Below are 25,632 nucleotides of genomic sequence, written 5' to 3' on the forward strand. Positions count from 1 at the left end.
TATAAGGATAAAAACACATACTGTTTATTTTCAAATGTCTCTGCCTTATACTCATAATACTATTTATATCAAATTGGTTTTTTCATACAAAGACTCCGTAGAAAGAGTACACACAGCTATAAATATAATTCTCACGGAAAGTGCGGCAGCGCGCGTTTCAATTGCAAGCGCGAAGTGCTGAAAATGTAAATTCCGAAAATGAATAAGAATCTTATTTCAAGTACTTGGTGTCCCGGGCGCAAGTATGAAACTAAGTCTGAGTGTAGTCTTGGAAATGATGAAAGCCGTTAATAAAGACTAATTCTAAAGTTTAATAATGGTGTTTCGGTCGGTGCATTTGCGCGAATTCCTGCCGAATTAACTTTAATTAGACTCAATTTCGCATTCAAATAGACGGACCTGCCTTCGACTTCCGAAGCCTTTGATGACGGCCGGCCGTTCGCGTTATAATTATTGCACTCTCTCTCTCGAAGCTAAAAGTCATTGCGAATTTATTACACACACGCGTACCAGCCGAGGACGGGCGAAGCTCCTTGCCGCACACTTACGCATTAATCGAGTAAAGCTAATTAAGTAAACCGACGTGACAATCGTTAAGAATAAAATCGCCGGCTGCAGCCCGAGTGTGGGGCGTTGCGTGCGTTCCGGGCGTGCGTTCCGGGCGTGCAGCGCTGCGCCTACCTCGGGCGCTAAAAACAACGGAGACGTGGGCGCGACGAGGGCGAACCACGCTCTCTCATCTAGACAGGCTTGCAGAGGCGCTACGTCTAAAAATAACGGGCTACCGCGTATTTACAGGGCGCGACGAAGCGCGGCGCCGAGCGGCCGAGGAGAGGCGCGCGCGAAAGCGCCGAGCGACGAGGAGGCTAAACCAAGTCCCAGTAATAAATAAATATATTCGGCCTTACGTTCGACTGACGCTTTCGCGCCTCGACGATCCGCCCGCCTATCTACAGGGAGTGCACGTATCTGCCGGAAGAGGGAGGGGGCCGGAGGAAAGCCGGCGCTCGTCGAGTCAATCGGACCGAGTAGCCTCGGATCCGAGTGCGCGCGGCATCCTTCTCCCGCGCTCTCTCCCGGCGAACGCGAGGCGAATTTTCAAATTCGACGAGATCCGCGGGCGCACGGGCCACGGCGCCGATGCAAAGCCGAACGGAAACGCAGTCCGATCGCGCGGGAATATGGAAGGCGTAATCGACGTCGCGCTAGACAGCGGAAATACGTGGGAGACTGGAGACGATCCACAGGGCGGGGAGAGAGAGAAAGAGAGAGAGAGCGCTATCGGTGGTTGCGGTTGTTCTCGTGGTTTGCCAGGTGGTTGTGGATGGCGTTGGCGATGCTGGAGACGTGCTCGATGGACGCGGGCACAGCGGCGGTCTCCTCCAGGTCAGGCAGCTCGTTGATAATGGAGATGTCGCGGATGGAGGGCCGCCGCGTTCGCCAACTGTGCTCGGGCACGTGCACCACCGGCGCCAGGGTCTTGGTCAGCAGCTTGGGACCGCTGATCATGATGAGGATGGCGCCCGTGGGCGCGGTCAGCAGGATCGACAGCACGCACATCATGAGCACGGTGCCGGCGTGCTCCGCGGCCTCGGGGTCCTCGTGGGCCTGGTGCGTGGCCACGTACAGCGTGGCCGGTCCCAGCGCCGCCTGCACCGTCGCCTTGGCCATGCACGCGATCGAGATGAACATCTTCTCCTTGAGGTTCAGCCGCGAGCCGATGCCCACTAGCATCGTCACCAGGATGCGCAGGATTATGCCCGCCATCAGGCAAGCGATGCCGATGTACACGCTGCTGCCGTTCATCTCCCGCATCACTATCTGCGTGCCCGTCAGGCTGAACAGGATCGGCTCGAAGATCATCCAGAAGATCTCGAAGGACGTGGCCACGGGATTCTGCCGAATGGTCAAATATTCATCATTTCACAGTGGCGGCGGATCGGCAGCGCGCGGAGACAAATATTGGATTTAACGGGGGCGGAAAGCTTCGCACGGCGCGCGTTGCGTGCATTTCACCCCGTCGTGCATCTTTTATCGTTGCGCCGCGCTCGCCTCCCATTCTCGCGGGCAGCGTCAAAAATATTCAATATTTTCATTGCCGTTGTAAAAAAGAGCTTGTAAAATACAACCTTAAAAGTCGCGCGCGTATCGCAAATGAAAAATCCGACGATAATCCCAAAGGACGCGTTAAATTTGATTCGAGCAGCGCGATAAAAACCCGAGCGGCGCTTGCAAGTCTTTGAATCGCATTAAAATGACGCCCGAATCGCTGTCGCTCGAGCGAGAAGGCGCTCGGAAAAGAAAACACGCACGCACGCGCGCCGCGTAAATCGAAAAGCACCGCTCACGGCCTTCTACGCGCGTCACGGCGCAGGCGAGCTCACATCGTCGACCTCCCATCCGTCTTTCTGCCACATGTAAGAGCTGATAAAGGCCGCGGCGACAACGGCCAGCGGTCCCGCGCCTCCGAGGTTTATCTTCTCGCTGCCGAAGATGGCCAGCATCCCTCCACCCAGTAGCATCAGTACCCTCATCGGCACCAGGAATGGCTGTAAATATAGGCATTAAGGGTTTTTTTTTTATCTCGCCTCAAATTGCTCCTTTACGAGTAATCCGTTGGCGTATAAATTTACGCGCGGAAGCTTGCTGTATACTAAAAAAAACAAAAAAGAAAACGTTTGTTCGTAAATCGTTTGGAAAAAAAAACATTGTCCATGTCGTAATTTCTATAGGGCTCCGGAAGCGATGTGATTAAATCCACGCGAGTGACAAGAAATTATTACATTTTTTTCCCTTCAAAACCGAATCTTCGCTCACGTCGATGAGCATAAATATACATGGACATGCTCACGGCTGTGCGCACACACATGCATATCAATTCGTACACCGTCTGCACATTTCATTCGCGGGTATCAAGGTAAAACCAATATATTCTACGTCTTCATGGTGAATATAAATTCATTCTGTTCTCCCTCTCTCTCTCTCTCTCTCTCGTTCGCTGAGACTCCCCGATGCTTCACGAGTATTTTTTCCCGAAGCAACGTTTCCGATAAATTCGCGCGCCACTGCGAAATGAACATTTGAATGAAATGAAATGAAAATCTCACCCGATCGGATAAAATATCGCGCGACCCACATGTTTTTGGAATCAAGCCACGCGAGAAAAAGTAAAAAACTTCGACGTACGATCTGGAGAAAAAAAAAAGAAAAAAAAAGAAGTTTCTTTTTTCCTCGTTCGTCCAAGTTTTCAGCTATTTGTACTTACGTCTCCTTTCTCCGGCACGTATCTGGCGAGAATTCCCCACAGTACGCCAAATCCAATTCCTCCAAAGATGGCGATGGGTCCTTGCAGTATTTGATACCAAATCGGATCCTCGGAAAACATGACGCTCTGAATGATACCGTAGCCGGCGACCGAGGCGGCATCGTCTATGCCGGCGATCGCTATGATCAGCGTGGGTATGCCCTGCCGAGTGAGAAAAGTCGTGATCACGATGCCTCGCGCGAGTTCGCCTCGTCACGCTGTGCAAAGTTGGCGACGGGAAACTGGCCTCTGCGCGACGTATTCCATTAAACAATAACAATGCGCAAAGCAACGTCGACACGAGATTCGACTGTGCCGCTGGTGGCCGGGCTCGTTCTCCGAGCCTCACGCCCGGTCTGTAATATACATGCACAATGTGCCGCATGTAGTTTCGGCGAATGAGCGAAGCGCCCAAGTTGGCCCAGCGGCCGTGTGCACGCGAGCGAGCGCGCAGCCCAATTCCCAGTCGATTATGCGCGAGCGAGTTTGCGGCAAAAGCGGCAGTGGCGGCGGCGGCGGCGGCGACGGCGGCGACGGCTGCCTGGCGGAAGGCCTCTCAATTGGACGCTAATTCTCGCGCAGGCGGCCGCCGCGCGCCGAAGCGGCTCGTCCGCTCTCGACGAACACGAAACTTTGGCCGCGCTCACCTTGGCGACGCCGTAGCCACGGCCACGCAAGCGGAACAGACACGGCACCACCACCGCCGGCGACACCGCCGCGATTATGCAACCCAGCAGCAGGCCCCACATCAGCGGCAGACCCATGAAGAAGTACGTCGATGCTGCCACCACGCCTGCCTCCACTGTCCACGGCACCAGACCGATCTTCGGCACCGTTATCTTCATCGCCTTCATAGCCTTCGGGTCCAGATCCAAGCCGGCTCGCGTAAGAATGATCACCAGGGCGATTTTTCTGCAAAAGTAAGACGATCGCTCGTAATGCTCTTGCCCTTCTCTGCCTTTTCGACAATCGGCACCGATGGAAAAACAAAATCATATCCCGGCGTTGCACGGACGCGCGACGCGACTATAGATCGCGCGAGAGATCGGCATGTGGCGCGCACACGTTGTCTCGCTTTGCGAAATGCGCGCCGCGCGTCTGTTTCGCTTTTCCTGGGTAACGAGTCGCTTTTATTTTCGTGGCTCTATTAATTGAAGGCGACGGCAGACGCTTGCCATTGTCGGCCGACGGTATTTGCGTCGGTTGCGTAACGCGCAGCGATCGTCCGAGCAGCGAGACGACGTGGGCATCGCGAAGCGCAGGTGGCCGCGCGTGTTTTCGTTGCCGCGCATCGGGCCAGAGTGGCCGTCTCCGCGTTGACGCGGAGCGAGGAGGCGCTAACAGGAGACGTGCGCGTTGACGTGCCCTCGTTAACGGGCAAGGTAAGCATCGCGGCGCGCGCGCGCGCGTCACGAGGAAGAGGAGGCGAGAGGAAAAGAAACGGAGGAAAACAGGCGCGCCGACAGTTTGCTCTGGCGTTCACATGACCGGCGCTACGCCACACGTGACTGCGGCCCGCGATTCAATAATCGGCGCAATTGGCTAAGCGCGCGCGCGGCTCTTTCTCCTTATCCACTCTCTTATCGGTCCTTCGGGCCGCGGGCGTGAATCATCGCCGCGAGTCATGTGATTCCGCGCTCAAGGCAAGAGCCGCGCAGGAGATGTCACGAGTGCTGGCGCTCCGTCACGTGCCGTCCCCCCTGTCAAACATTAACAGGTCGATATGTGTCTCTTCGGCCGCTTCTTCGCTCCGCCGCCGCAGCGTCTCGTCAATTCATCACGCTCGCGCCGACGACGGCGCGAATTAGGATTATTAGCTCATTATTGTTATTGCCCGCGAGCGCGTGATTAGGATCGTCGGCTCTGCGCGCTGACGGCTCGTCGCTCCGTTCCGCGTCGGGCCTCCGGCCGCGGAGGCGGAAGAGCCCTCGCCAGCCCAAGCGAGAGCTGGCGCGCAGCCTCCGATCGCTAACAGATGGACGCGCCGAGGAAAAGCTCCGCGCCGCGGCCAAGTTTCCGCCGATAAAAGCCCGCGGCGGCGATTAGGCGCGCGGTCGCGTTTGAACATTCCAATGGAGCGCAGGTCGTGCGCGGAGAAGAGAGAAAACAAAGAAAAGGGGAGAGCGAGAGAGGAGCAGAAGAAGCGTCGATCAATTGTCTCGGTGCGTTGCCACTGATGTTGTCGCGAGCGCGCTCGCCTCATGTGACTCTCGTGCATTCATCAATCTTGACATTCGAAATGGGTCGAGAACAACGGAGCGCGCTCCGGGCGCGATCGTGCAAAAAGAAAATGGATTGTTTGACGAAACGCCAGCGAAAGGGGCGCGCGTCAAGCCGTCGCGCGCCTATTGAATAATTCAGCGCGGCACGCCGATTAAAAGTTATCGACCTACTGGCGTTCACGCTCAATAAGCCTGTTGAAAGGAGAATCTTGAAATCCGCCTCATGTGACCAGCGCAAACAAGAGCGCTAATTGCCGAGAGCGCGCGAGCGCCGATCAGAATCCCACTTGTTGCGCGCGCGACAGAGAGAGAGAGAGAGAGAGAGAGAGAGAGAGCGAGAAAGCCAGAGAGGCCGAAAGGAAATTCGTGGACTCTTCTGACCGGGATTCCCGAATCGCGATCGCGCGAGCCTCGTCGATTACGCGTGCGCGAGGGAACCGAATTGACCTACGAGCGCCGAACACGTGGAGCGCGTCGCGTCTCGGCGAACGCTTCTTCGAGCCCCGATCCGCGACTCGTTGTGGTCCTAGCTGTGGTAGTTTTCACGCGGTACCGGCGCGCTCGCGCGCGACGAATCTCGCATCTGTTAGACTCACGGAATTCCATTGGCGCGCTCCAGCGAGGCGTCGCGGTGTCTCCAAGCTTCGCTCTCGCTCCTCTTCTTCTTCTTTTGCTTTCTTTGTTTCCCGTCGAGCTTTATCGGCTTCGCCAATCTCGTGACACACACTCGCGCGTAACTTTTTTTTCCACTCAGCGATATTTTCGATGGTCATATGACTGCCTCTTCGCTTCTTTATCTGCTTAATCGTCGTCACGTGAGTGAAGCGAGAGACGCGAGTGCGAATCGCTCGATTCACAAGCGAAACGAGCGTCGATACGTCGCCCCGCGTGCACGGCTTTCTTATTATTTCCTCTCTCTCGGACGACGCGACAGTGTACAAGACGAGGCGATACCTTGTTGAAGAACTTGAAAACGCGCCAAGCGCCGCTCGCACGTGTCTTTATACCTTCGAGCTCATCAATAATGTTAATGTCGAGGTCTCTGCAGTCTTTAACTTTCTCGGGGCGCAATGGCAGCTTAATATTCCGCCAGCGAGCTCTAGTCTTACATGTTTGCCACGATGAAATTCGAACTGCGCCGTCAACTAATTACCTCGCTATTAATAGAGTTCGATGGGAACGCTCGCGATTGGAGTAGGCGAGGAGGCCTGGCCATTGCGCGAACGAGTTTCGGCTGCGTCGCGAGAAGGTCGCGCGCGCTCGGCTCTCGTCGGGACGAATTTTCGCGATCGGCCGTGGGAATTTTCCGCTGTTCGCGGGGTTTCGGGCGTTTCGCTGCCCTCGCACGGATATGGACGATCGAGAGCCAAGTCGGCTCCCGGCGCGGCGACGCACCTGAGATCGGAGAGGACGGTGTCGTATCTGGGATCGATCTGCACGATGTCCAGATTCTTCATGAGTATGCCGGTGAGCAGCATGCCGATGAGCGCGGGCAGGTTGGCCAACGACACTAGCCAGCCGGCGAAGTGAGCCGCGATGGCCAGGCAGGCGATGGCGAAGAGGGGCCCGCCGGGCTTGGCGTCGTCGCCGATCACACTGTAGACCAGGCCCCATGCGAGCAGTCCGAGCAGCAGCAGGCACAGTATCCGCGCGAACTTGCGGTAGCTCGGGCAGAAGGGCTGCGGGCAGGCGCGCCGCCAGCCCCGCGGCTCCCACGAGTCGGCGTCCCCGCGGCCGTGACAGCGGCTACAGAACAGGTACAGCCAGGAGCTGAAATCCGAGGTCAGCGTAGACGATGAGTGCCCGTGGCGAGATCCGGCGTACATCGCGCTCTCGCGCGGCGCCGATGGGTTTCCGAGGCACGCGACAAGCTTTCGGGATATCGATCGTTCGACTGTCCGCGACTCGCATGCCGATCCGCGCGCCGGCTTATAGACCACTGCGCGAACTTATAGACCCGCACTAAGAGCTACGCGACACTGCGTCCCGCGGCGACTCGTTATATATTTTTCATTGGAGTTTTAAAGCTACCGGGAGAGAGAGAGAGTGATCTTCCAGGGGTTTCCGTTTTGAAGAAGCGAGATATCGAGTGCGTGCGTGCCATGGCGTGTGTGCATAGCTTACCTGCATTTCGAGGGCTGAGCCTTTCTATCGAGCCTGAAATCGATAATCGTTAATATGGATATGGTGATCGATGTGTAACAGCGGTCTTTACGATTTTATGTCATTTATCAGCACAGAACAGATGTTGCCGCGATTACCCTTCCGTACAATCGAGCGATGTCTTTTTTCGGAAATCGAAAGCGATGTTCGATTTCCGTTGCTTTGTTATACAACAAATCGATCAGCAACAGCATCTGTTTTGTAATCAAGTGAGAAAAAAAAACGTTTACCGAGAAAATTCCATTTCCGCACTAATAATACGGATCGTTTTTATCCAGTACGTGCTCGCGAGGTAAAATTGAAGCTCGCGGACGAATCTTCGCACGATCCGACGCGCTTGGATGGTGCGTGCATACTAATTAAACGCCTTGGGCTCTCTTACCGCTCGATTGCTGCTCGCGGCTTGAATTTTTCGTGACGCTATATAATCAAAATTGGTATGACCGATTGGACGCTTCGTCTCGCGATAATTTTCCTGCATTCGCTACCAATTTCCTTCTCGTAAACGGATACTTATTACGTAAATTGACGTGGTTTGATTAACGAGCCGTTGACAGTCGAATGCTAATTAGATGCAGGCAACGCGCGACAAATCTTTTTTTTCCCGGTCGAAAAATTGCAGATCGCAATCGCATCGCGTTTTATCGGATTAATTACATCGATAGGCGTTGGGCGTTCGCGAGTCTTTGTTTTTTTTTCTTGCCGTCGCTAAACGATCACGAGTTCCTTGCTCACTGTTTACATTGCGAATCGAACGCACGAGGAAGAAATATCGCGACGCGCGCGACATTTCCACAAGTGTGCTAAAAAAAAAGGAAAAAAAAGTAATGCTAACGCAACGTGCAGTGGATTCTTATCGATACGAGAGAGTTACGTGAAAGAGAGATACGGTAGCGGTTATAGTAATTACACGTAACTCGACATACGCGAGATAATCAGTTATTGCTACAAGAACACTCGTAAAAGCGAAAAACAGCGCGCCGACGACCTCGCGGGAAATGCCCACTCGTTATCTCGCCGAAGAGTGCATTTCTTCTATCCATCGACTGCGAGGACGGGCGCGAGTATGAACGTTCGAATTCGCGCAGTGTCACGTACGAGAGATAGAGGCGAGCCGCGCGGGTAGAGCTGCACAAAAATATCGCAGCGGCTAGCAACAACAACAAATGACAGAGAGAGAGAGAGAGAGAATAAGAGAGAGAGAGAGAGAGAGAGAGAGAGAGAGAGAGAGAGAGAGAGAGAGAGAGAGAGAGGCCGCCGCGCTGCGACGAATCAGAGCTAAACGAAACATCACGAGCGTCTATTTACCGAGCAGCCGAGCTGTTAGCCGTCAATTGGCGCGCTCGAGAGCGCAAAACGGCGGCTGCTCGGCGAAAAGGGAAGCGAGGCAGGAACAGAGGCGCGGAGAACGGCACTCACCGCTCGAGCTCGTCCGTGTACTCGACCTTGTCCCTGATGGAGCTGGACAGGCTGTAGGCGCTCTTCTTGCGGGCCAGCGCGTGCGGGTGCTTGCCGTTCTCCATGTCGAACTTGTGCAGGTTCTCGGCGCTGCCGGGCCGGCTGGGCTGCAGGATCGAACGCTTGCGCTCGGGCTCCACGGACGAGGAGATGCTGACGCGGCGCTGGTGATCGAAGGCCGGGTTGTCGAGGCCCGGGTCGCTGATGGACACGCGCCGGTGCTTGTTGCTCGCCAGCTCGTCGCTCATTGTCGTCTGCTCGTCAGTTGCCGAGTCCGACCCGCTTGCATCCTCGCGCTCGCCGCACTGGCGTGCCGCGCGGGATCGGTCCGCGGCGCGCGACCAGTTCGCGCGCGCGAGCGCAAGTGGGGGCCGCGCGCTTCCGAGCGCCCTTCTACGAGCGCGGCGTCGGGCCCCGCGCCGCGCACGGGCACCGCGAGCGCGTGACCGCGCTCGACGACCGACTAATTGCCGTGAAAACAGATAAGTGCCGAGCCGCCGCAGCTAATACGCCAGACGATCAGTGCAACTGGATCGCGCAGCGCGCACGCGCGCCGCCGAGCTTTCGTCCGTTACCGAGCGCGTGGCACCGATCGCTTTCGCTTCTCTCTCTCTCTCTCTCTCCGTCGTTCCTTTGATCTCCACGCGCGACTCCCATTCACGCGGGAATGACTCCTCGACGGAAAATCACCCGATCGCAATCGCGCCAAGCTTTCGCGATCGAGACGCCGCGCGACCGGTAGGCGAAAAACGATCGGCGTCATTCTCCGCGGGGGTAATAATTGCACGACTTGTCGAAAGCTGCATACCTGTGAACGGAAGAGAGAGAGATTATTATTTTATACTTTATTTGATTGTGCTAAGCTTCATTCGAACGACAATGCACTCTATGTACAAAAGTGTGAATGGGATACAAGATTGATTTCGGTAAATTATGTAAACAATCATGGTCGTTTAAATATAAAGGTATTAACAATTTAAACATAAACAATGTGTATAGCCGATAACTTATTTAAATTAAGTCCTATCGTAGTATCACAATACAGTATTCCTCAAAACCAGATATCGATTTATTTAAAACTAGGTTAACGTCAAAGATTATCAATCAATTCTTTGAAAGCTCGCTAAGTAATAATAAGATATGAAATAAAATTAATTAGATGCAATATGTAGATAAAATATAAAGACGTACAATATAATTCAATTGAGACAATGTAATAATTTAATAACACCCACTAACATCACACTTGCCGTTTTCCAGGTAATAACAAAATGAGGATTTCAACAATTCAATTGAAAGTTTGATTCTAATCGAATACGGTAGCATGTTTCAGAATTTTATAGCTTGTATGCTCAAGGACTTCCGGTATGTAATAGCGTTTGTTTTAGGAAGGCTGAGAGAGAAAGAGAGAGAAAGAGAGAGAAAGAGAAAGAGAAACCTCCGAAAGCCAGGGCGATACAAGTATTTGGGCGACGATAATGAGAACGACAAAGGCGCGCGCGGCATGCCGGAGCACGCGTTGCGCAACGCCTGTGACCTTTGCCAGTTACGCGCGCACCTACAACGCGCTCATTCAGCGGCGCCCGGCCACGTTTTCACGCCTATACGGCTAATCAAAGAGCCAATGCCAGCGCGCGAACGCTCATTTTTTGCCGGCCTTCGCGATCCGGAGAGCCGAGCGACAGGACGCGTGTGCGCGCGGCGCACACGTGCCCCGCCGACGTTTTGCTTCTTTTCCCGTCGCGCTTCTGCCGCCGGCCGCGTTATCCGCGCGCGACTGCTGCAATTACAGCGACGTCACCTCGGACGAAGAAAACGGCACGCGCTCGTCCGCTGCGGCGGTGGGAAATCCGCGTGGAAGCTGGAATCGGCGAGCGTCGTCGAGAGCACAGCCGCCTCCAACACCTGTTGCCAAGTTTAACGAAAAGTCTACCCTCCTGGCTGCGCTCGCGCGCGGCAAATCGACGGGTGTGGCGGATTGCTTCTCGCGCGGTGGCGAATCCATCGCGAGAGTTGGCTTGGATGGGAGCACAGTCGAGTGGCGTTCGCCTCGTTCTCAAGGTGGGCATTCCCGACTCGGGCGCCTCCGCTAACGCAAATCAGAGCTCGCCTTGCTCGGAAAGAAAGGGAAAATATCGGAGCTTCGCCTCGATCTATATCCGACGTGCGAGAGAGAATTCGCCGGCAAAGCCGCGTTGTTTACCAACAGCCCCCATCCACCCCTCGTTCTCGCTAATAAGCGCTTCTTTGGCCGCGCCGAATATCTGTATCGATTAGCCAGTCGACTCCGAGGTTTACAGGTGATAAAATATCGACCTCGGTAAATCAGCCGGCCGGCGAAGAGCATTATCAGCGCGCCTTGAGTTGCTTTGTCAATTTTTAACGTCATCCGAGATAGCGAAGGCGGGCGAGCTGGGCAATATTTCTCCTTCGCCCGGCGTCGTCGTCTTGCAATTACAGTGATCGTCATTCTTCCCTTGATTAAGCTGGTCGCGAAGCTTCGTGAATGAATAATACACTGTTTGGCTGAGAGAGAGAGAGAGAGAGAGAGAGAGAGAGAAAGCGAGAGAAAGATAGAGGAGGAGGTCCTTTTCGTCGTCGTGAGAGAAAAAAAACTGTTAGCGTATAATCAGCGGCGGTGGCGGTGGCAGTGGGTGGTGGTGGCGGCGAGTCGGCAGCGTAGCGGCTCGGCGCACACTCTACTCGGGGAGGAGGGTTATCGATTGCTCTGCCAACCCTCCGTCGCTTCTGCGCGCGGTGAGCACCCGGCCTCTCTCTCTCTCTCTCTCTCGCTCCCTCGGAGTCGAGGCTCTCCGTGCAAGCGCTCCGAGCGCGCAGTCGGCCCGGGAGCGCTCGATCGTTAAGTGTCTCTCTCTCTCTCTCTTTCTCTCTTTCTCTGCTACGTCGTCTTCAGAGCCATCGAGAGCGCCAGCACCGTTATCCGCGACTGACCGGACCACGGAGACGGCGAGTACGGCCACGGCGACCCTCCGCGCACGAGTGAGAGTATGACGCAGCCGCCGCGCGGAAGCTGCCCTCCGAGCAAGCGGCAACAGCAGCAGCGGCGGCCGAGTTGAGCGGCGATGACGCGATGCGGACGCCCTCCGCCTCTGCGCACGGTAAGCCATGGCGACCTGCCAACCTACGATCTCGCTCGCTCGCTCCCTCTTCACTCTGCCCTCCCGACGCGTCTTCAGCTTGCCGTCCGATCACCTGCACCACGCATAACCGCGTCTCGACCACTTCGCCTGTGACCGCGCGCGCCACCCTACAGCGGAAATACCCGCGACCCCAGCCGATTGATCGCGTGCACGGATTTTTCGCGCTTCTATTATTATTTCTTTATTTTACTTATACCCGTGTGCGCTTCGTCGGCGCGCGCGCGACGTACCGTGACCACGACAATTTGAGCACGTTCGCTGCGCGCCGAGTGTACGTACTTTGCGCCCTGACCGAGTCCTCGCGCGGATTGCCATTCACCGGAACTGTCGGTGAGCGCGCTCGCCTCGTGACGATACGAAAAGAGAAGATGACTCCCGGAACACGTCGAACCGAGAATCTCGAGCGCGAAGCCCAATGGATTTCCGCCGCGCGCACCGCTACGCGAAATCATTCCTTCGCCACGGCCGCACATGTCGTTTTGCTTGCGCCGTAAAAACGCGTGTGCGCTGCCTGTATCGGAGTTTATCTTGCGTCCGAAAAAGACAGACACAGAGAGAGAGAAACCGATAAAAAAAAGTTTTATTTCGCGCAAGTAAACTCCAGCCGCCCCCTCCCCACTCCCCGGCCCCGGGAAAAAGTGCTGCCGAGCGCGAATTTTTCGCCCTCTCTCCGTGGCGCGAAAACGCATACGATAGAGAGAGAGAGAGAGAGAGAGAGAGAGAGAGAGAGAGAGAGAGAGAGAGAGGGAAAAGTCACGCTGGCGAATAATTATAAATAACAAGATAGCAGCTGGGAAAAGCAATTTGCCCACCGACAATGGAATTGTAAACATAGCGCGGAGGCAATGAAAAAGACGCGGGCGATACGAAATATTTATGAATCTCGGTTGAGGCTGCGTGCGGTATAACGCGTGCAGGCGTAAACGACGGGTAATGCACTCAGCTTTGCCGCTTACGTAAATAATTACGACGCCAGCATAATCCGGGGAGGGCAACGCTCGGGGGGTTCGCGCCGCGCGTCTCTCCTATATGCGGCGAGCGGCAAAACAATAGTTTTTCGCGCGCGATATCGCTTGATTAAAAGACGCCGACAGGCGAAAAATTCAAATCGCGCAGCGGCATTCGCCAATGGGAGCACGTAGAGGGCATAAAAGTGCTGAGGACGCACGGCAACCCAGCGAATGGAACGGGCGAGAGAGGAGCAGCGGGAGGAAGGACGACCATCGCGGTAATAAAGTTCGCTAATGCACTGCTCTGTGTGCCCGCCAGTTTTGCATTCAGTTTTCGTAACCGGATCTCGCCTTCTTCCACGCCTCGTGAATACTCTTACGGGGCATCCCCCGCTGACTCTCATAAATTTTCCGATCGCTCTCGCGTGTCCGTCAACGTGTCCGAATACGCTCCACTCGTGCTTGCCGGCCCGTCGACGATTAAAAGCCGGTAAAAGGCCGTGCTAATTGAACGATATTGCTGGTATCGATTTTTCATCGACGCGCACGCTTCTCGAAATTAATCTTGCAGCGACAGAGCCGCAAGCAACGACCATTGTCGCCGTTCACAAAAAACGTGCGAATTTAACTGGGGGGGGGGGGGGGGGGGGATTTATTTTCGGGCGTACGGGATTTGATGCGCCCGAGTCGGTTTCGTTAACAATTGAGCTGCTCGTCGTTTTCGAGCGTGCTCTATTCGATCAGAGAGCTTCGCTGCTTTTTGCCTTAATTTGCCGTAAAATAAAATGAATATGCTCTGTTTGTCTCTCTTTCTTGGTGTTTTCATCCGAGACAAAGGGGAAAGTACGGCGAGAAAGAAAGACACACTGCGAGCTCGCTATCGGTAATACGCGGACTACTATCGCGATAATAACTGCAATCACGCTTCGATCTCATCTCTGCTCGACTGTCTGTATCTCGTGAGCTTGTCCGTGCGCGTGAATGCTCGAGTTAAGGTGGCTCCACCAGGCCGGGCCGTATCACATCGGGGCACCGTTGGGGGTTTCATAAAATTGTCACCTCGTCAACCGAAGTATTTATTGAAAATAGTATTATAATTGACAGCAAGTTCAAAAATTAACTAGTTTATACTTAATAGTAAAAAAAATAACGAAAAAGCTTTTTTTCACATAATACATTTCATGATTTCATCTCTAAAATGTAACAATTTATGTTTTTCATGAATATTTTTTTTATTAGTTCGATAACCAGTACTTTTCTTTTCCAATATCAGTTATATCAATTTAGTAATTGTACTGGACAGCATTATGATTTTTGGACAAAGTTATGTGAACATACTATGTGAACACACAATCATGCTTTGCTAAGTCACCAATATATAATTGATCATTTATTTATTTTTATTTAGTTCGATAATATCCATTCATGTTTACGGAATCTGAAAGCTCAAAATACTATCTATATAAAAATGTTGGTTGGATTCTATCGCAAAACAATATTTGGTGGAACCATCTTAATAGGTTAAGGCTATCTACTTTCGTTCCAATGTCTGAATGTTTGGCCCAAATAATTTTGTTGTTTGTTTTCGAGCTTTTTCGCTCGCCCTCATCATCGCGCTCGATCGATCTTGCGAGATATTGGAGGTGACGCGCCAGCGGCTAATTACAAACTCACTGGGTTTTTTCAGAATTGAGATACATGAAAAATAGATAATCCTTATCGACGTGTTTATACCAATATGCATGCTCTCTAATCGCCAGACACTTGTAAGTCGTGTTTTAACTTGCTATCGAACTTATTAAACGCAGACCACGAGCACTCGAGTAGCAGTAAGCATTACTCTGAAGAATGCTGTCGATAAAATTGTTGTCGATAAACTGACTTTCTCGCCATTTAATTCTCACAGCATCCGTACGTTTTTTTTAACAAAGAATTGACGTTAAAATGACGTAAGCAGTTTAATTTATTCCACTTAAGCTTCATAGGATTAATGATTTCCGTTACAAAAGGAACAACGCGAATTACAGTCGTAAAAGAATTCTTGCCAGCCTGCAGTTTGCAGTCCTTTGGCTCGCGCTAATTCATCCTGCGACTCGGGCCGCAGCTTGCAAAGCAGCCCCTTTGCGCAAACGCGACGTATAGAATTTAGCGTTTCGCGGGCGCAACTCGGCGAGCGTGATTCATTGACGAATTGACGGTCGCGCGCGGCCCAGCTGCACGCGCAGGCGAACTTTTCGCAGCTCAATCTTTCTCCGCGCGTAGCGCGGCCGTAACTCATCGCCGAGCGAGCCCCGGGACACTCAACAAATAATTATCGCCGATTTCGGACCAACTTTTAATGGACTTTTCTGTACTTTGGCTCCTTTATTTTCCGGCCGATAAATCAGCGGCTGCCGCGTGATCGAGCGAAATTAATAAGTCGCCGCGAGAAAACCGATAAAATTTTCATTCGGCTGGTATCCTGCGACTTTCCCGGCAGAAATCGATATTACACAGAGCGTAGAACTGCCAGATATGTTTGGGATAAAAAAGCTAGAAAGATATACAGGGCCGCGTGGAGCGAAGCTCGATTGAACAATGAAATTGACGAGCGAAGGGCGACGTTATTTCGGCGAGGAGTCGCAGGGGCTCGATTTAATATCAAAATCGCGGCGCGCGTGTCCCGCACGCGAAGAGCCGCGGATTTTGCCCGCTGAATTTCCGATAAGCCCGCCGCAACCCCCCCCCCCCCCCCCAATCCGTCAGCTGCTCGGCAATGAAAGCTGCGCTGTTGCAGGCACAAGCGAGGAAGATGAGGGTGGCGAGCGGGCGAAGTCCGGAAGGAGCCTACTGCTGGTGGTCCTGGTGGGCACGCTGGTCGGCATGGCCGCGGCCGAGCAGCCCAAGTACAGCACGCGCCTGGTGCACACGCACTACGGCGCGCTACGCGGGGTGGTCGCGCGGGGCAGCGCCGCCGGCGAGACCCAGGTGGAGGTGTACCTGGGCGTCCCGTACGCCACGCCGCCGCTGGGCGCGCTACGCTACATGCCGCCCGTCACGCCCTCGCCCTGGCGCGGCACCCGCCTAGCCGACAGCATGCCGGCCTCCTGCCCGCAGCCGCTCCCGGCCCTCGACGCCTCCACGCCGCGCCAGCAGCGGGCCCACCTCGAGCGCATCCACCCGCTGCTGAGGAACCAGAGCGAGGACTGCCTCTACCTCAACCTCTATGTGCCCAGGCCGCCGCCCTCGTCCTCCTCCTCCTCTTCAGCCGCCGGCGCTGCTAATCATCCAGGTCAGAGCTCCGCCACGATGCCAATTTTAAAACGATTTTTTTTTTCGCTATCGAACGACGTGCCTTTCGGATGGAGCTTGCCGCCGCCGTAAGTACGGTGCGCACGGCTCCGACAGTCACAGTCAGCAGACGATGTAATCAGCGAGCGCTTGGCACGGCGCGCCTACCGAATTTCGGCCATGCCGAGCGTCGCGTGAACTGCCCACAGCTCGGCGCTCAAGGGCGCGAGAGCGAAATCCGCGGAGTTGGCCGAGCGCCGTGCGATGAGACGCAACGAGCGCCGAAGATCCGGTCTCGGAGCGAGGCGCACAAGGAGAGAGAGCGAGGATCGCGCCTTTTGGCCCTGCCGCGGAATCCGGGCTCGCATCCGACGAACTAACTTTTCCATCTCTCGGGCAATGATAGAAAATTCACCGGAAAGCCGGCCGAAGCTCGGGCTGGCGCGAGCTTTCAGTGGAATCAGCCAAGTTTACGAATTAGGAGCGGGGCTCCGACGCGTACACGATTTTCGACGTCTAACGAGCTCCGATTTAAGCCAACTCTTTTCGCTCTCGCCGGTGGGTCCGGTCTAATTGTAGTATCGGTCCGCGCGATGAAACCTTCGCAATTAGAACGTGCGCGCACAGTCAATTGGGCAGGCGGATTTTAATGGCCCGCGGAAGGTTGAGACGGGAGCGACTCGCCGTTAATTGGAAAGAAAAGGCAAGCGATGGGCGTCAGGCGTACGCGCGAGGGTTTCGTCTCCGAAGAGGGCTGCTGGGAATAAATTAGCCGCGCACACACTGAAGAAGCGCTGGGGGCGGCTTGGGAATCAATTACAGCCGGCCGTGCGCGCCAGTATTTATGCGGAATCAATATACAATCTGTACACAAAGGCCGAGAGGAGGACGACCATTCGGGGAATAACTAGATGAACAGAAGAACGCCGGACGGCGCACATGGAGCAGCAAAGAAGAATGGATGAAAAGAATGGCGCGTCGACCCCTTCAATTCCGTAGTGCATTGCAGTGAGAACTCGCGAGTGAGATTCTGCAAGCACCGCGGGAGTGAGGGGGCTTCGTGTCGAATCATCGCTATCGCTCGCGCGCCTAGCTTCCCGATAAGCGCCTCCGCTATGCTCTACGCTGCCTCTCTCTCTCTCTCTCGCACGCGCGCGCACGCGCTCGAAAAAGAAGAATAAAACAGCAAAAATATATATACAGGCCGCCAGCCAGCAACATCAGCAGCAGCAGCGAGTTATTTAGGTTAAAAGGCTCGATTTTTCTACTCGAGTTGCCTTTCAGATAATTAACGTTACTCGTCCAGGGGCCTTTCAGTTTCCGGACGCAGCGCTCGCCTTTTCTTTTCGCACGCAAACTCCGGAGAAAGCCGGAGCCAGTTGCTTTATTCTGCATTTTAAATTACCGGCCAGCGATCCAATGTATACGCTTGCTCTCTCTCTCCCTCTCTCTCTCACACGCACACATACACATACACACACCCCATTGTGAACCGCAAAAGCGTTATTAATTAACTAAAATATAGGCAGTCTAAAAGCTCGCCCGGCTGCGCGCTCGTTTTTTCTTCCGAAAAGGCATGCCGGAGTGCCTCGATTTTCGCTCGCGTAATTCATTATATTTCGAGGGAGAAAGCTGTCTGAGTTTCAAATATCAATTTCAATTCGTACTTCAAAGTTCCTTAATCGGATTGCCGGGCTCTATTTTGATTATTTCGAAAGCCAATTTATCATGCGAATTGCTTTGAATTCAATGGGAATACAGCACGGAAACTAAAACTTGAAGAAGTAACACCGCTTCGAGCGTTTAATTTGCACCTCTAACGCTTCTTTTCGCGCTAAACAATCGATTTGCGGTGGTAACTAAGCGCGTTGCGCGCGAATGTTACTCGATTGCCGATGCGGGAGATTAAAATTGCTCGCGAGGCGTCGAAAAGTACTGGAACAACATTGTAAGCGTCGAGATCGACGGGGGAAAAAAGTATGAATTTGAGAGTGCACGAAAACTGTATATGCGAAAGTTATGCCCTATTGTTCGCATTGCAACCGCAACAGCGTAACACTCTGCAGTTTGATTTTATTTATTTTTGACGGTCAATTGACTTTTATTTTATTTTATTTTTTTTCGAATACGCTCGCGCGCTGCGTTGGAATCGAAAACTGTTATCAGCAGAAAAGCATGCTTTCCATGCGCGGCAATTCCAACAAAGCGCAAGGCAAATATCTTTTCTCGCATGAATATCTCAAGAGGAGCGTTATACTTCACTTCAAAGCGCGAGCTCACGGGATTTGTATACTAGGTTTCGCTTGTCAAAATTTACCTTCCAAGAGACGTAAAAGTTTCGCGATTGTTGAACTTTGATCTGAAATATTGTTCAAACGAAAAAATAAAATAATAAAAAAACTTTCTTATCTGCAGCCGAAAGAGACAAAGAGGAAGGGCGTCGGAGAGAAAATCAATGCGGCATTTGAGAGGATTTGCTGATGAAAAAAGTTGGTCCGATGGTTGATTGCAGGGAGTAGTGGCAGTGGCAGCGGCGGAGGTGGCACGTCGGATCTGCTGCCAGGGTTGCTGCTGATCCACGGCGACTCGTACTCGTGGGGCTCAGGGAATCCGCTGGACGGAACCGCGTTGGCCGCCCACGGACGGCTCATCGTCGTCTCCATCAACTTTCGCCTGGGCATCTTGGGTGAGTATAGCTTTGCGATCGATTAGCCGCTCTGCCCTCCCCGTACTCACCGCTCGCGCGTACGCGTACGAGTCCCTTGGCGCCCCGTGCACCTATATACGCTCCACCTAGCTGCTTCTCCCCCGGCGATCGCCGGACTTTCTTCTCCGTGCGCTTGTCTCGGATATTGTTTCGAGATCAGAAACGAAGGAAAAGCTCGTTGAAAATGAGCCGCGCAACGGCGACGGCGGCGGGCTTAATTATTCAAAGGGCGTAGCCACCGGCTTCATTCAGCTTTGACGCGTTTTTAGTCACCGTTTAATCGTTCCGTGAATTTTTCATCGTTTAATCAACGCTCGCTCAATGGCGCACCGGACGCCGTCTCTTTCTACCTTTTTTTCCTCTTCTCTCAAGACGCGACGGCGCACAATGGCCGCTAATTTCGCTCGCACTTATCGCAGAGAGAGAGAGAGAGAGAGAGAGAGAGAAAGAACGACGATCGATACACACGTGTGCGCACACGTCGTTTCCTTTGTCAGAGACTAAACGATCTTTTCAGCCCTAAGATTGACGCTCACTCCCTCTCTATCTACCCGCGGCTGTGTTTACATGCCGGTTCAAAGTCATTCTCGGTCGGATGGAATCCAGAATGACACTTTACAAATACACGCCCCGTCCGGCATTCTAAAGCTCGCGAAGTTTCCTTTTTACAACCCTTTCAGAGCTTTCGACCCCTTCTCGGCGCCTCCTTTTTTTTTATTCGCTTTTATCAAAGAAACGAGCGTAGGATCGTTTTTTTTTTATTTTGAAGTACACGCGCGGTCCAATTATTAATTAGGCTTTTGACGAGCGCTGAAAAGTAAATCCACCCGCTGAGAGTTCAGGCGCGGCGAGACAATCGAGATCGCGGCGATTTCCCTTTTTCAGGCTGAGCGCCCGCGGCTGCACGCGTTTGGCGCTTTCGAAATTCCCGCTGTATCGAAGATGTTCTCTCTCTCTCTCTCTCTCTCTCTCTCTCTCTCTCTCTCTCTCTCTCTCTCTATCTCTACTTATATAACTTTATTAATTATGATGTAAATAGAGTACTAAATTGGTTATTGAGCAAAACCTCAAACATATCGAAACAGATCAACTTCCTTTAATTTTTCATGCAGTTCGTAAGCGCTATTAAGACCCTGGGGATCACTATGATTAGTAATTTTGGTTGGAACATTCACGTCACTGAAAATAGTATCTCGAGTACATTGTGACTTAAAACGATTGCATTACAGAGTAAATTATCTATCAAATAATATCAAGAAACAGTTGGCCTCTGTTTTGCTTCTTCATTTGGCTTATCGTTGCTTAATATATTTCAATCTCCTATTGTACCTCAACAAAAATTAAAAACATTACTGAACCATGTGGTCAGGTTCAATTTTAAATTACGAAGAGATGCAATCATAAAACTCTACTACAATCGATTAAATTGGCTACCCACAATTACGAATATTTCATGGTGGTAGCCACTTACAAATTTCTTCAAATTCAGGTATCCTAATATTTGGTACTCTATTTTCCAACGTTAAATCCAGACATTAGATGCACCACTCGACCGCTCTAAACGGACATTTAGTTGTCCGAGAACGAATTTCAATGTATATGAAAGGTCCTTTAATATGTAGGCCATGAAATCGTGGGCCACTATATCGTATCAAATTAGAATTAAGCCACCTACAGATTCGTTTAAATCCTCACTCTATGATTACCTCTTAAATGGAAATTCTGACGTCAGCGAGACTTAGCGAATTCAAGATTTATTGAATGTATGCTCGACTAAATTATTTTTGAGATCATCATATGTAACCTTTATCGAAATTTGAAACTATCATCCTATGTAAACTCTATTACTTCGTGCAGCTATTGATTCTATGTAAAGATTAATCTTCTTTACTGTTGTTCACTAGTTAAAAAATTTTAGAAATTATTATCCTCTTAGCTTCGCGGACAACATAATTAACATTATTTATACTTCGTTTAAATTTTATATTTTGTTATCACTCTAAAATATTTTATTTTTTGTTTGCATTCATTTTTATATTTTTATATTTTTATTTATATCACTTATTTACCTAAGTGCTTAACGATTCCATTGAATCTAAGCACAACTAAGTATAGTTTTAAATAAAAATCTCTCTACGAATCGCGGACACAGGTTACTTCCACTGAAGCGACTGTTTTACACCTATTGCGACACCCGATTTCGCGACAGGGCGGGCATAATGAGCAATTTCCATCGAGATCATTGGCAGGAAATTGAGCGCGATCAAAATTGGCAAAGGAGCGAGCGGGAAAAAAAGCGCGCGGGCGTCTAAAACCTAAAAGCCCCGATGAGACTGCGAACGGCAGAGCGGAAAACACGAATTGCCACTCAAGCGATCCGCCGCGGTTCCCTCCCCCCCAACCCTCCACCACCCCGAACGCACGCGCGTCGAGCAAGTGGGAGCGCGAGGTGGCAGCTCCGTCATTAGGCCTGCGTGGACGCGATTGTTGCAGGTTTCCTGAAAACGAGCTCAAAGGGCAGCGCCCAGGGCAACTACGGGCTGATGGATCTGGTAGCCGGCGTGCACTGGCTGCGCGAGAATCTGGCGGCGTTCGGCGGCGACTCGAACCGCTTGACCCTGCTGGGCCACGGCACCGGCGCCGCTCTGGCCAACTTCCTCGCCGTCTCGCCCATGGCCAAAGGTAACGAGCTTCACTCTTTCTCTCCCTCGAGCGCAGCGCGCCAGTCCGCTACGTGCATCCACTAACAATCTCGCTGGCCTGGATTGCCCTGCCATTTCGCTAACGAACCGCGCGAGCGAGCGCAATCCAAGTGTTGGCCACTCTTCCCTCCCTCCCTGCCTGCCTCGCACTCGCTCGCTCGCTCTCTCTCCTCTCTGGGCTCCCGCTTCTCGCGCTTTTGTGTTTTATCTCGGAGATGTACGTACCGGCTGTTTTAGCCGAGTGACGAGCAGCCAACACCAACTAGCCAATTCTTCAGCGACGATGCATTGTTATCGGTCGCCCTTATTGCCCCAGGCGAACTAAAGAGTGCGCCGCCAAAGAGAGCTTCTTTCCATTTCTGCGCTCGTCGCTTCGATCGGATTCCCAACGACAAAGTCGGGTCACGACGACGAGGCGCGCGCGCGAGCTCACCAGCATAATTCGAGGGCGATAAGCGCGCTCGAGCCGGGCTCGCTCGACCCGCGTCGCCGAATTTATCATTCCGCGGCGCTGCGGCGGCGCGCGCAAAGCAATTTAGCCCCGCGAAAAGAGGCGCGCGTTAACAATACACGCAAGCAGCAAAGCGAATTCAGTTTGCCTCTGATATAATGCACTTTGCGCGCGCGGGCTCTAACAACGTTGCTCCGCGATTGCGAGCGAACCAAGCGCGCCGTCGTTTGGTTTTACGCGCTCTTCGACAGAGCCGCGCGCCCTCTTGGCGATTGAATTTTCGCTGACGCGGCGCGCGAATTGTATTTTCAGCGGCGACCACGGCGCATCGAGCGCGCGAACTTTCGACGTTAGTTTTTCTATCGGTCGGACGTACAGCGCGGGTGGCGGAGATGGAGGTCGTTAAATATTTCATCGGTTTTATTATTCAAAAGAAACGAAGAGAGAGGAGAGAGAGAGAGGGAGAGAGAGACATAGAAAGAGAGAGCTTGCAGAGCGAGCAGGCTGTGCTCTTCAAAAAGCTCATAAATGAATAAAGCACCGGAGCACATCCGACTAGTGAATGAAACTGCCGCGAGCGGTCGATGATGTGGCGAGGACAGAGGCGTAAACAGGATTGCGAACGCGTGTGCCTCAGAGCTGATCGAGCGCGTGGTGCTGCTGGGCGGCTCGTCGCTGTCGCCATGGGCGGTCCAGCGAGAGCCACTCACGGTGAAGCGCCGAGTGGCCGAGCAGCTGAATTGCCCGGGCGACGTGGAGGCCGACGACATCGCGGCTTGCCTGAGGCTACGCCACGTCGACGAGCTGCTGGAGGTGAGGCTCGACGTGCCGAGGTTCACCTCGGGCTTCGCCCCCTTCTTCGACGGCACCATACTGCCTGCCAGCGCGAACAATCAGGTAAAGTGGGCACGCGTTGTCGCGCCGATATCCGTGCCGACGACAGTAAGAGCGACCTCGCAACCGTCGATCGACGTCTAGCTAATCGACGCACGCTCCCGCAGAATTTCCAGCCGACGGTGTCTTCGTCGGGACTGATGCCACTACTGCCGGGGCCCGGCGCCGAGTTCGCCAACTTCGGCGACAGGGACGTACTGATGGGCCTCACATCCGACGAAGCTTGGCTCGAGCTGGCCGAGCAGGATCTCGAGGTAAATATTGCCTGGCGCCCGCGCTCAACTCGCAGCCGCTCATCGAACGAATCGTCGGTTCGCAGAACGGCCTGAACGAGACGAGGCGAGACAGAATCCTGCGCACCTACGTGCGCAACACCTACCGCTATCACCTGCACGAGATCTACTCGACGCTGCGCAACGAGTACACGGACTGGGAACGCGGCGAGCCCAATCAGCTGGCCATCTGCGAGGGTCTGCTCGCCCTGCTGAGCGACGGCCAAGTCGCGGCGCCGCTGCTCCGGCTGGCGCTGCTGCACTCGGCCAGCGGCGGCCGCGGGTACTTTCTACACTTCCAGCCGGGCGAGAGACCGAGTCAGAAGGGCGAGGAACTGCCTTATTTACTCGGACTGCCAATGCTGAGGCACGAGAGCCTCGCCGCCAGCAACTACACCGCTGCCGACGAGAATCTGTCGAGGCTGCTCGTCCACTACCTGTCCAATTTTATTCGGAGAGGGTGAGCTTCCAGTCGCGCGTCTTGCCGCTCGAAATGAGGCAATGGCGGTTGTTTCCGAACGGTCGAAGCCGAGGTGCTGGTCGACCAGAATGAAACAACTGGCCGCCAAATTTGGGCTTCCGGAGTGGACGAGCAGCCTCGGCAGATAAAGTGAAAACCTTGCAGCGACCCGAACGGAGCGGCAATGTCGTCGATGAACTCGGCGGCGGCGTGGAGCTCCTCGGCCGACGTGGGCGTAACGAGCCCGCCGTTCTGGGACTCGTACGACTCGATAAACCAGCTGTACCTGGAGGCGGGCCGCGACGCGACGGAGATGCGCTCGCACTACCGCGGCCACAAGATGAGCCTGTGGCTGAACCTGCTGCCGCAGCTGCACAGGCCGGGCTACGAGGTGAGCATGCGCCACCACCACCTGGCCGAGAGCCCGGCGCTGTACGAGGGCGCGGTGCGGCCGCAGTCCATGGCGATGCCCATACCCGCGCCGCCGCTGCCGCTGCCCTACCCCACCGAGCCCTCCATCTCGTCGTCCGCGGCCGCAGGTGGCAGCACCGCGCAGTCCGCCGCCGCCGCCGCCACCACCACCGACTGCGCGACCAACCTGAGCAGCCTGCTGCCCGGCACCGCGGCGCCGCCCAGGTGAGCCGCCGCGCGAGGCCCCGCCCGCGACCTGGCCGCGCGCGCTAACCGCCAGCTCTGTCCGCACAGCGCCAACACGCAGCACCCGCAGCTCGGGCCCGGCCCCAACAACCTGCTGCGCAAGCTGGCCTCCAGCCACTACCAGAGCTACACGACCGCGCTGACCGTCACCATAGCCGTGGGCGTGTTCCTGCTGCTGCTCAACATCCTTATATTCGCCGGCATCTACCACCAGCGCGACAAGAACGGCTCGGCGGGCGCGGGCGTCGACCAGGTAAGCGACCGTCGACCCGCCGCGGCCGAGGGCGCGCGCGCTCACCCGCGACCTGCTTGCAGCTGGCGCTGGCGAGCTACGGCGACCAGAAGAAGGACGACCTGCTGGAGATGGGCGGCGCCGCGGGCGGCAAGCCGGGCAAGCGCCCGACCTTCGTGCTGGCCGACTCGCCGACCGACAGCGCCGGCACGCCCGTGCTCGCCCACAAGACCAAGTTCGTGGACGAGCTCGAGCACATGCAGCTGCGGGACCTGGAGGCGGCCGGCGCCACCGCCACCTACTTCTGCGCCAGCCCGTCGCGCGCGCGCACGCCCTCGCCCTGCGTGGACGCCACCATGGCCGCGGCCGCCGCGGCCGACGACCTGGACGACGACCTGCCCGAGCCGCCGCCGCCGCCCAAGTCGCCCGCGCCGCCCTCGGGCATGCTCTGCCCCGGCATCCTGCGCCAGCCCGGCACCCCCGGCAGCGCCAAGAAGCGCGTGCAGATACAGGAGATCTCCGTCTGAGTGTCCGACCGCGCGAGGCGCTGCACGAACGCCCGCGTGGCCTGAGCTGCGCGGGCGTCCTTGCAGCGCGTCGCGCGCTCGGACCGAGCCAAGCGAAAGCGTGTGGCGTGTTTGCGTCGAAATTGTCTGCTGCTCGCTTCGTTTTCCTTCGAGCAAGTTTATTGTACGTCAAGAGAAAAGCTTTATTTTACCTGGGATACAT

General features: G+C 54.2%; 2 protein-coding genes across 3 annotated transcripts; one reads left to right on the plus strand and one right to left on the minus strand.

Annotated features, from left to right (window-relative positions):
* Nucleotides 1-2: 2 nt before the first annotated feature.
* On the minus strand, nt 3-9,608 carry LOC131670766 (sodium/hydrogen exchanger 9B2). 2 transcript variants are annotated; one of them, XM_058946665.1, is made up of 7 exons: nt 7,920-8,010; nt 7,651-7,683; nt 6,922-7,296; nt 3,952-4,216; nt 3,266-3,466; nt 2,385-2,549; nt 3-1,896 (listed from the first exon to the last, which is right to left on the minus strand). In XM_058946665.1, the coding sequence occupies exons 1-7, from the start codon at nt 7,931-7,933 to the stop codon at nt 1,279-1,281; spliced, it is 1,671 nt and encodes a 556-aa protein (XP_058802648.1). In that variant the 5' UTR covers nt 7,934-8,010; the 3' UTR covers nt 3-1,278. The 2 variants fall into 2 exon arrangements, with proteins under 2 accessions (XP_058802648.1, XP_058802647.1); XM_058946664.1 differs by lacking the exons at nt 7,651-7,683; nt 7,920-8,010 and adding an exon at nt 9,109-9,608.
* Nucleotides 9,609-11,959: 2,351 nt separating this feature from the next.
* On the plus strand, nt 11,960-25,578 carry LOC131670782 (neuroligin-1-like). Its single transcript, XM_058946690.1, has 10 exons — nt 11,960-12,266; nt 16,035-16,529; nt 19,041-19,214; nt 21,729-21,917; nt 23,026-23,285; nt 23,390-23,536; nt 23,602-24,014; nt 24,180-24,650; nt 24,720-24,924; nt 24,987-25,578. The coding sequence occupies exons 1-10, from the start codon at nt 12,239-12,241 to the stop codon at nt 25,428-25,430; spliced, it is 2,826 nt and encodes a 941-aa protein (XP_058802673.1). The 5' UTR covers nt 11,960-12,238; the 3' UTR covers nt 25,431-25,578.
* The last annotated feature ends 54 nt before the right edge of the window (nt 25,579-25,632 follow it).

The sequence above is a fragment of the Phymastichus coffea genome, unplaced genomic scaffold (assembly GCF_024137745.1).
Source record: "Phymastichus coffea isolate CEN01 unplaced genomic scaffold, Cenicafe_Pcof_1.1 PCOF00115, whole genome shotgun sequence".
NCBI lineage: Eukaryota > Metazoa > Arthropoda > Insecta > Hymenoptera > Eulophidae > Phymastichus > Phymastichus coffea.

Bases quoted from the DNA above. Each gene is read 5' to 3' on its own strand.
- LOC131670766 (XM_058946664.1), bottom strand. From the start codon at position 9,395: ATGAGCGACGAGCTGGCGAGCAACAAGCACCGGCGCGTGTCCATCAGC. The intron at 7,297-9,108 runs GTGAGTGCCGTT...CTCGGATTTCAG, and splicing joins TACACGGACGAGCTCGAGCG to CTCCTGGCTGTACCTGTTCT. The intron at 1,897-2,384 runs GTGAGCTCGCCT...ACCATTCGGCAG, and splicing joins ACGGATGGGAGGTCGACGAT to AATCCCGTGGCCACGTCCTT.
- LOC131670782 (XM_058946690.1), top strand. From the start codon at position 12,239: ATGCGGACGCCCTCCGCCTCTGCGCACG. The intron at 21,918-23,025 runs GTAACGAGCTTC...CGTGTGCCTCAG, and splicing joins CGTCTCGCCCATGGCCAAAG to AGCTGATCGAGCGCGTGGTG. The intron at 24,651-24,719 runs GTGAGCCGCCGC...CTGTCCGCACAG, and splicing joins GGCACCGCGGCGCCGCCCAG to CGCCAACACGCAGCACCCGC.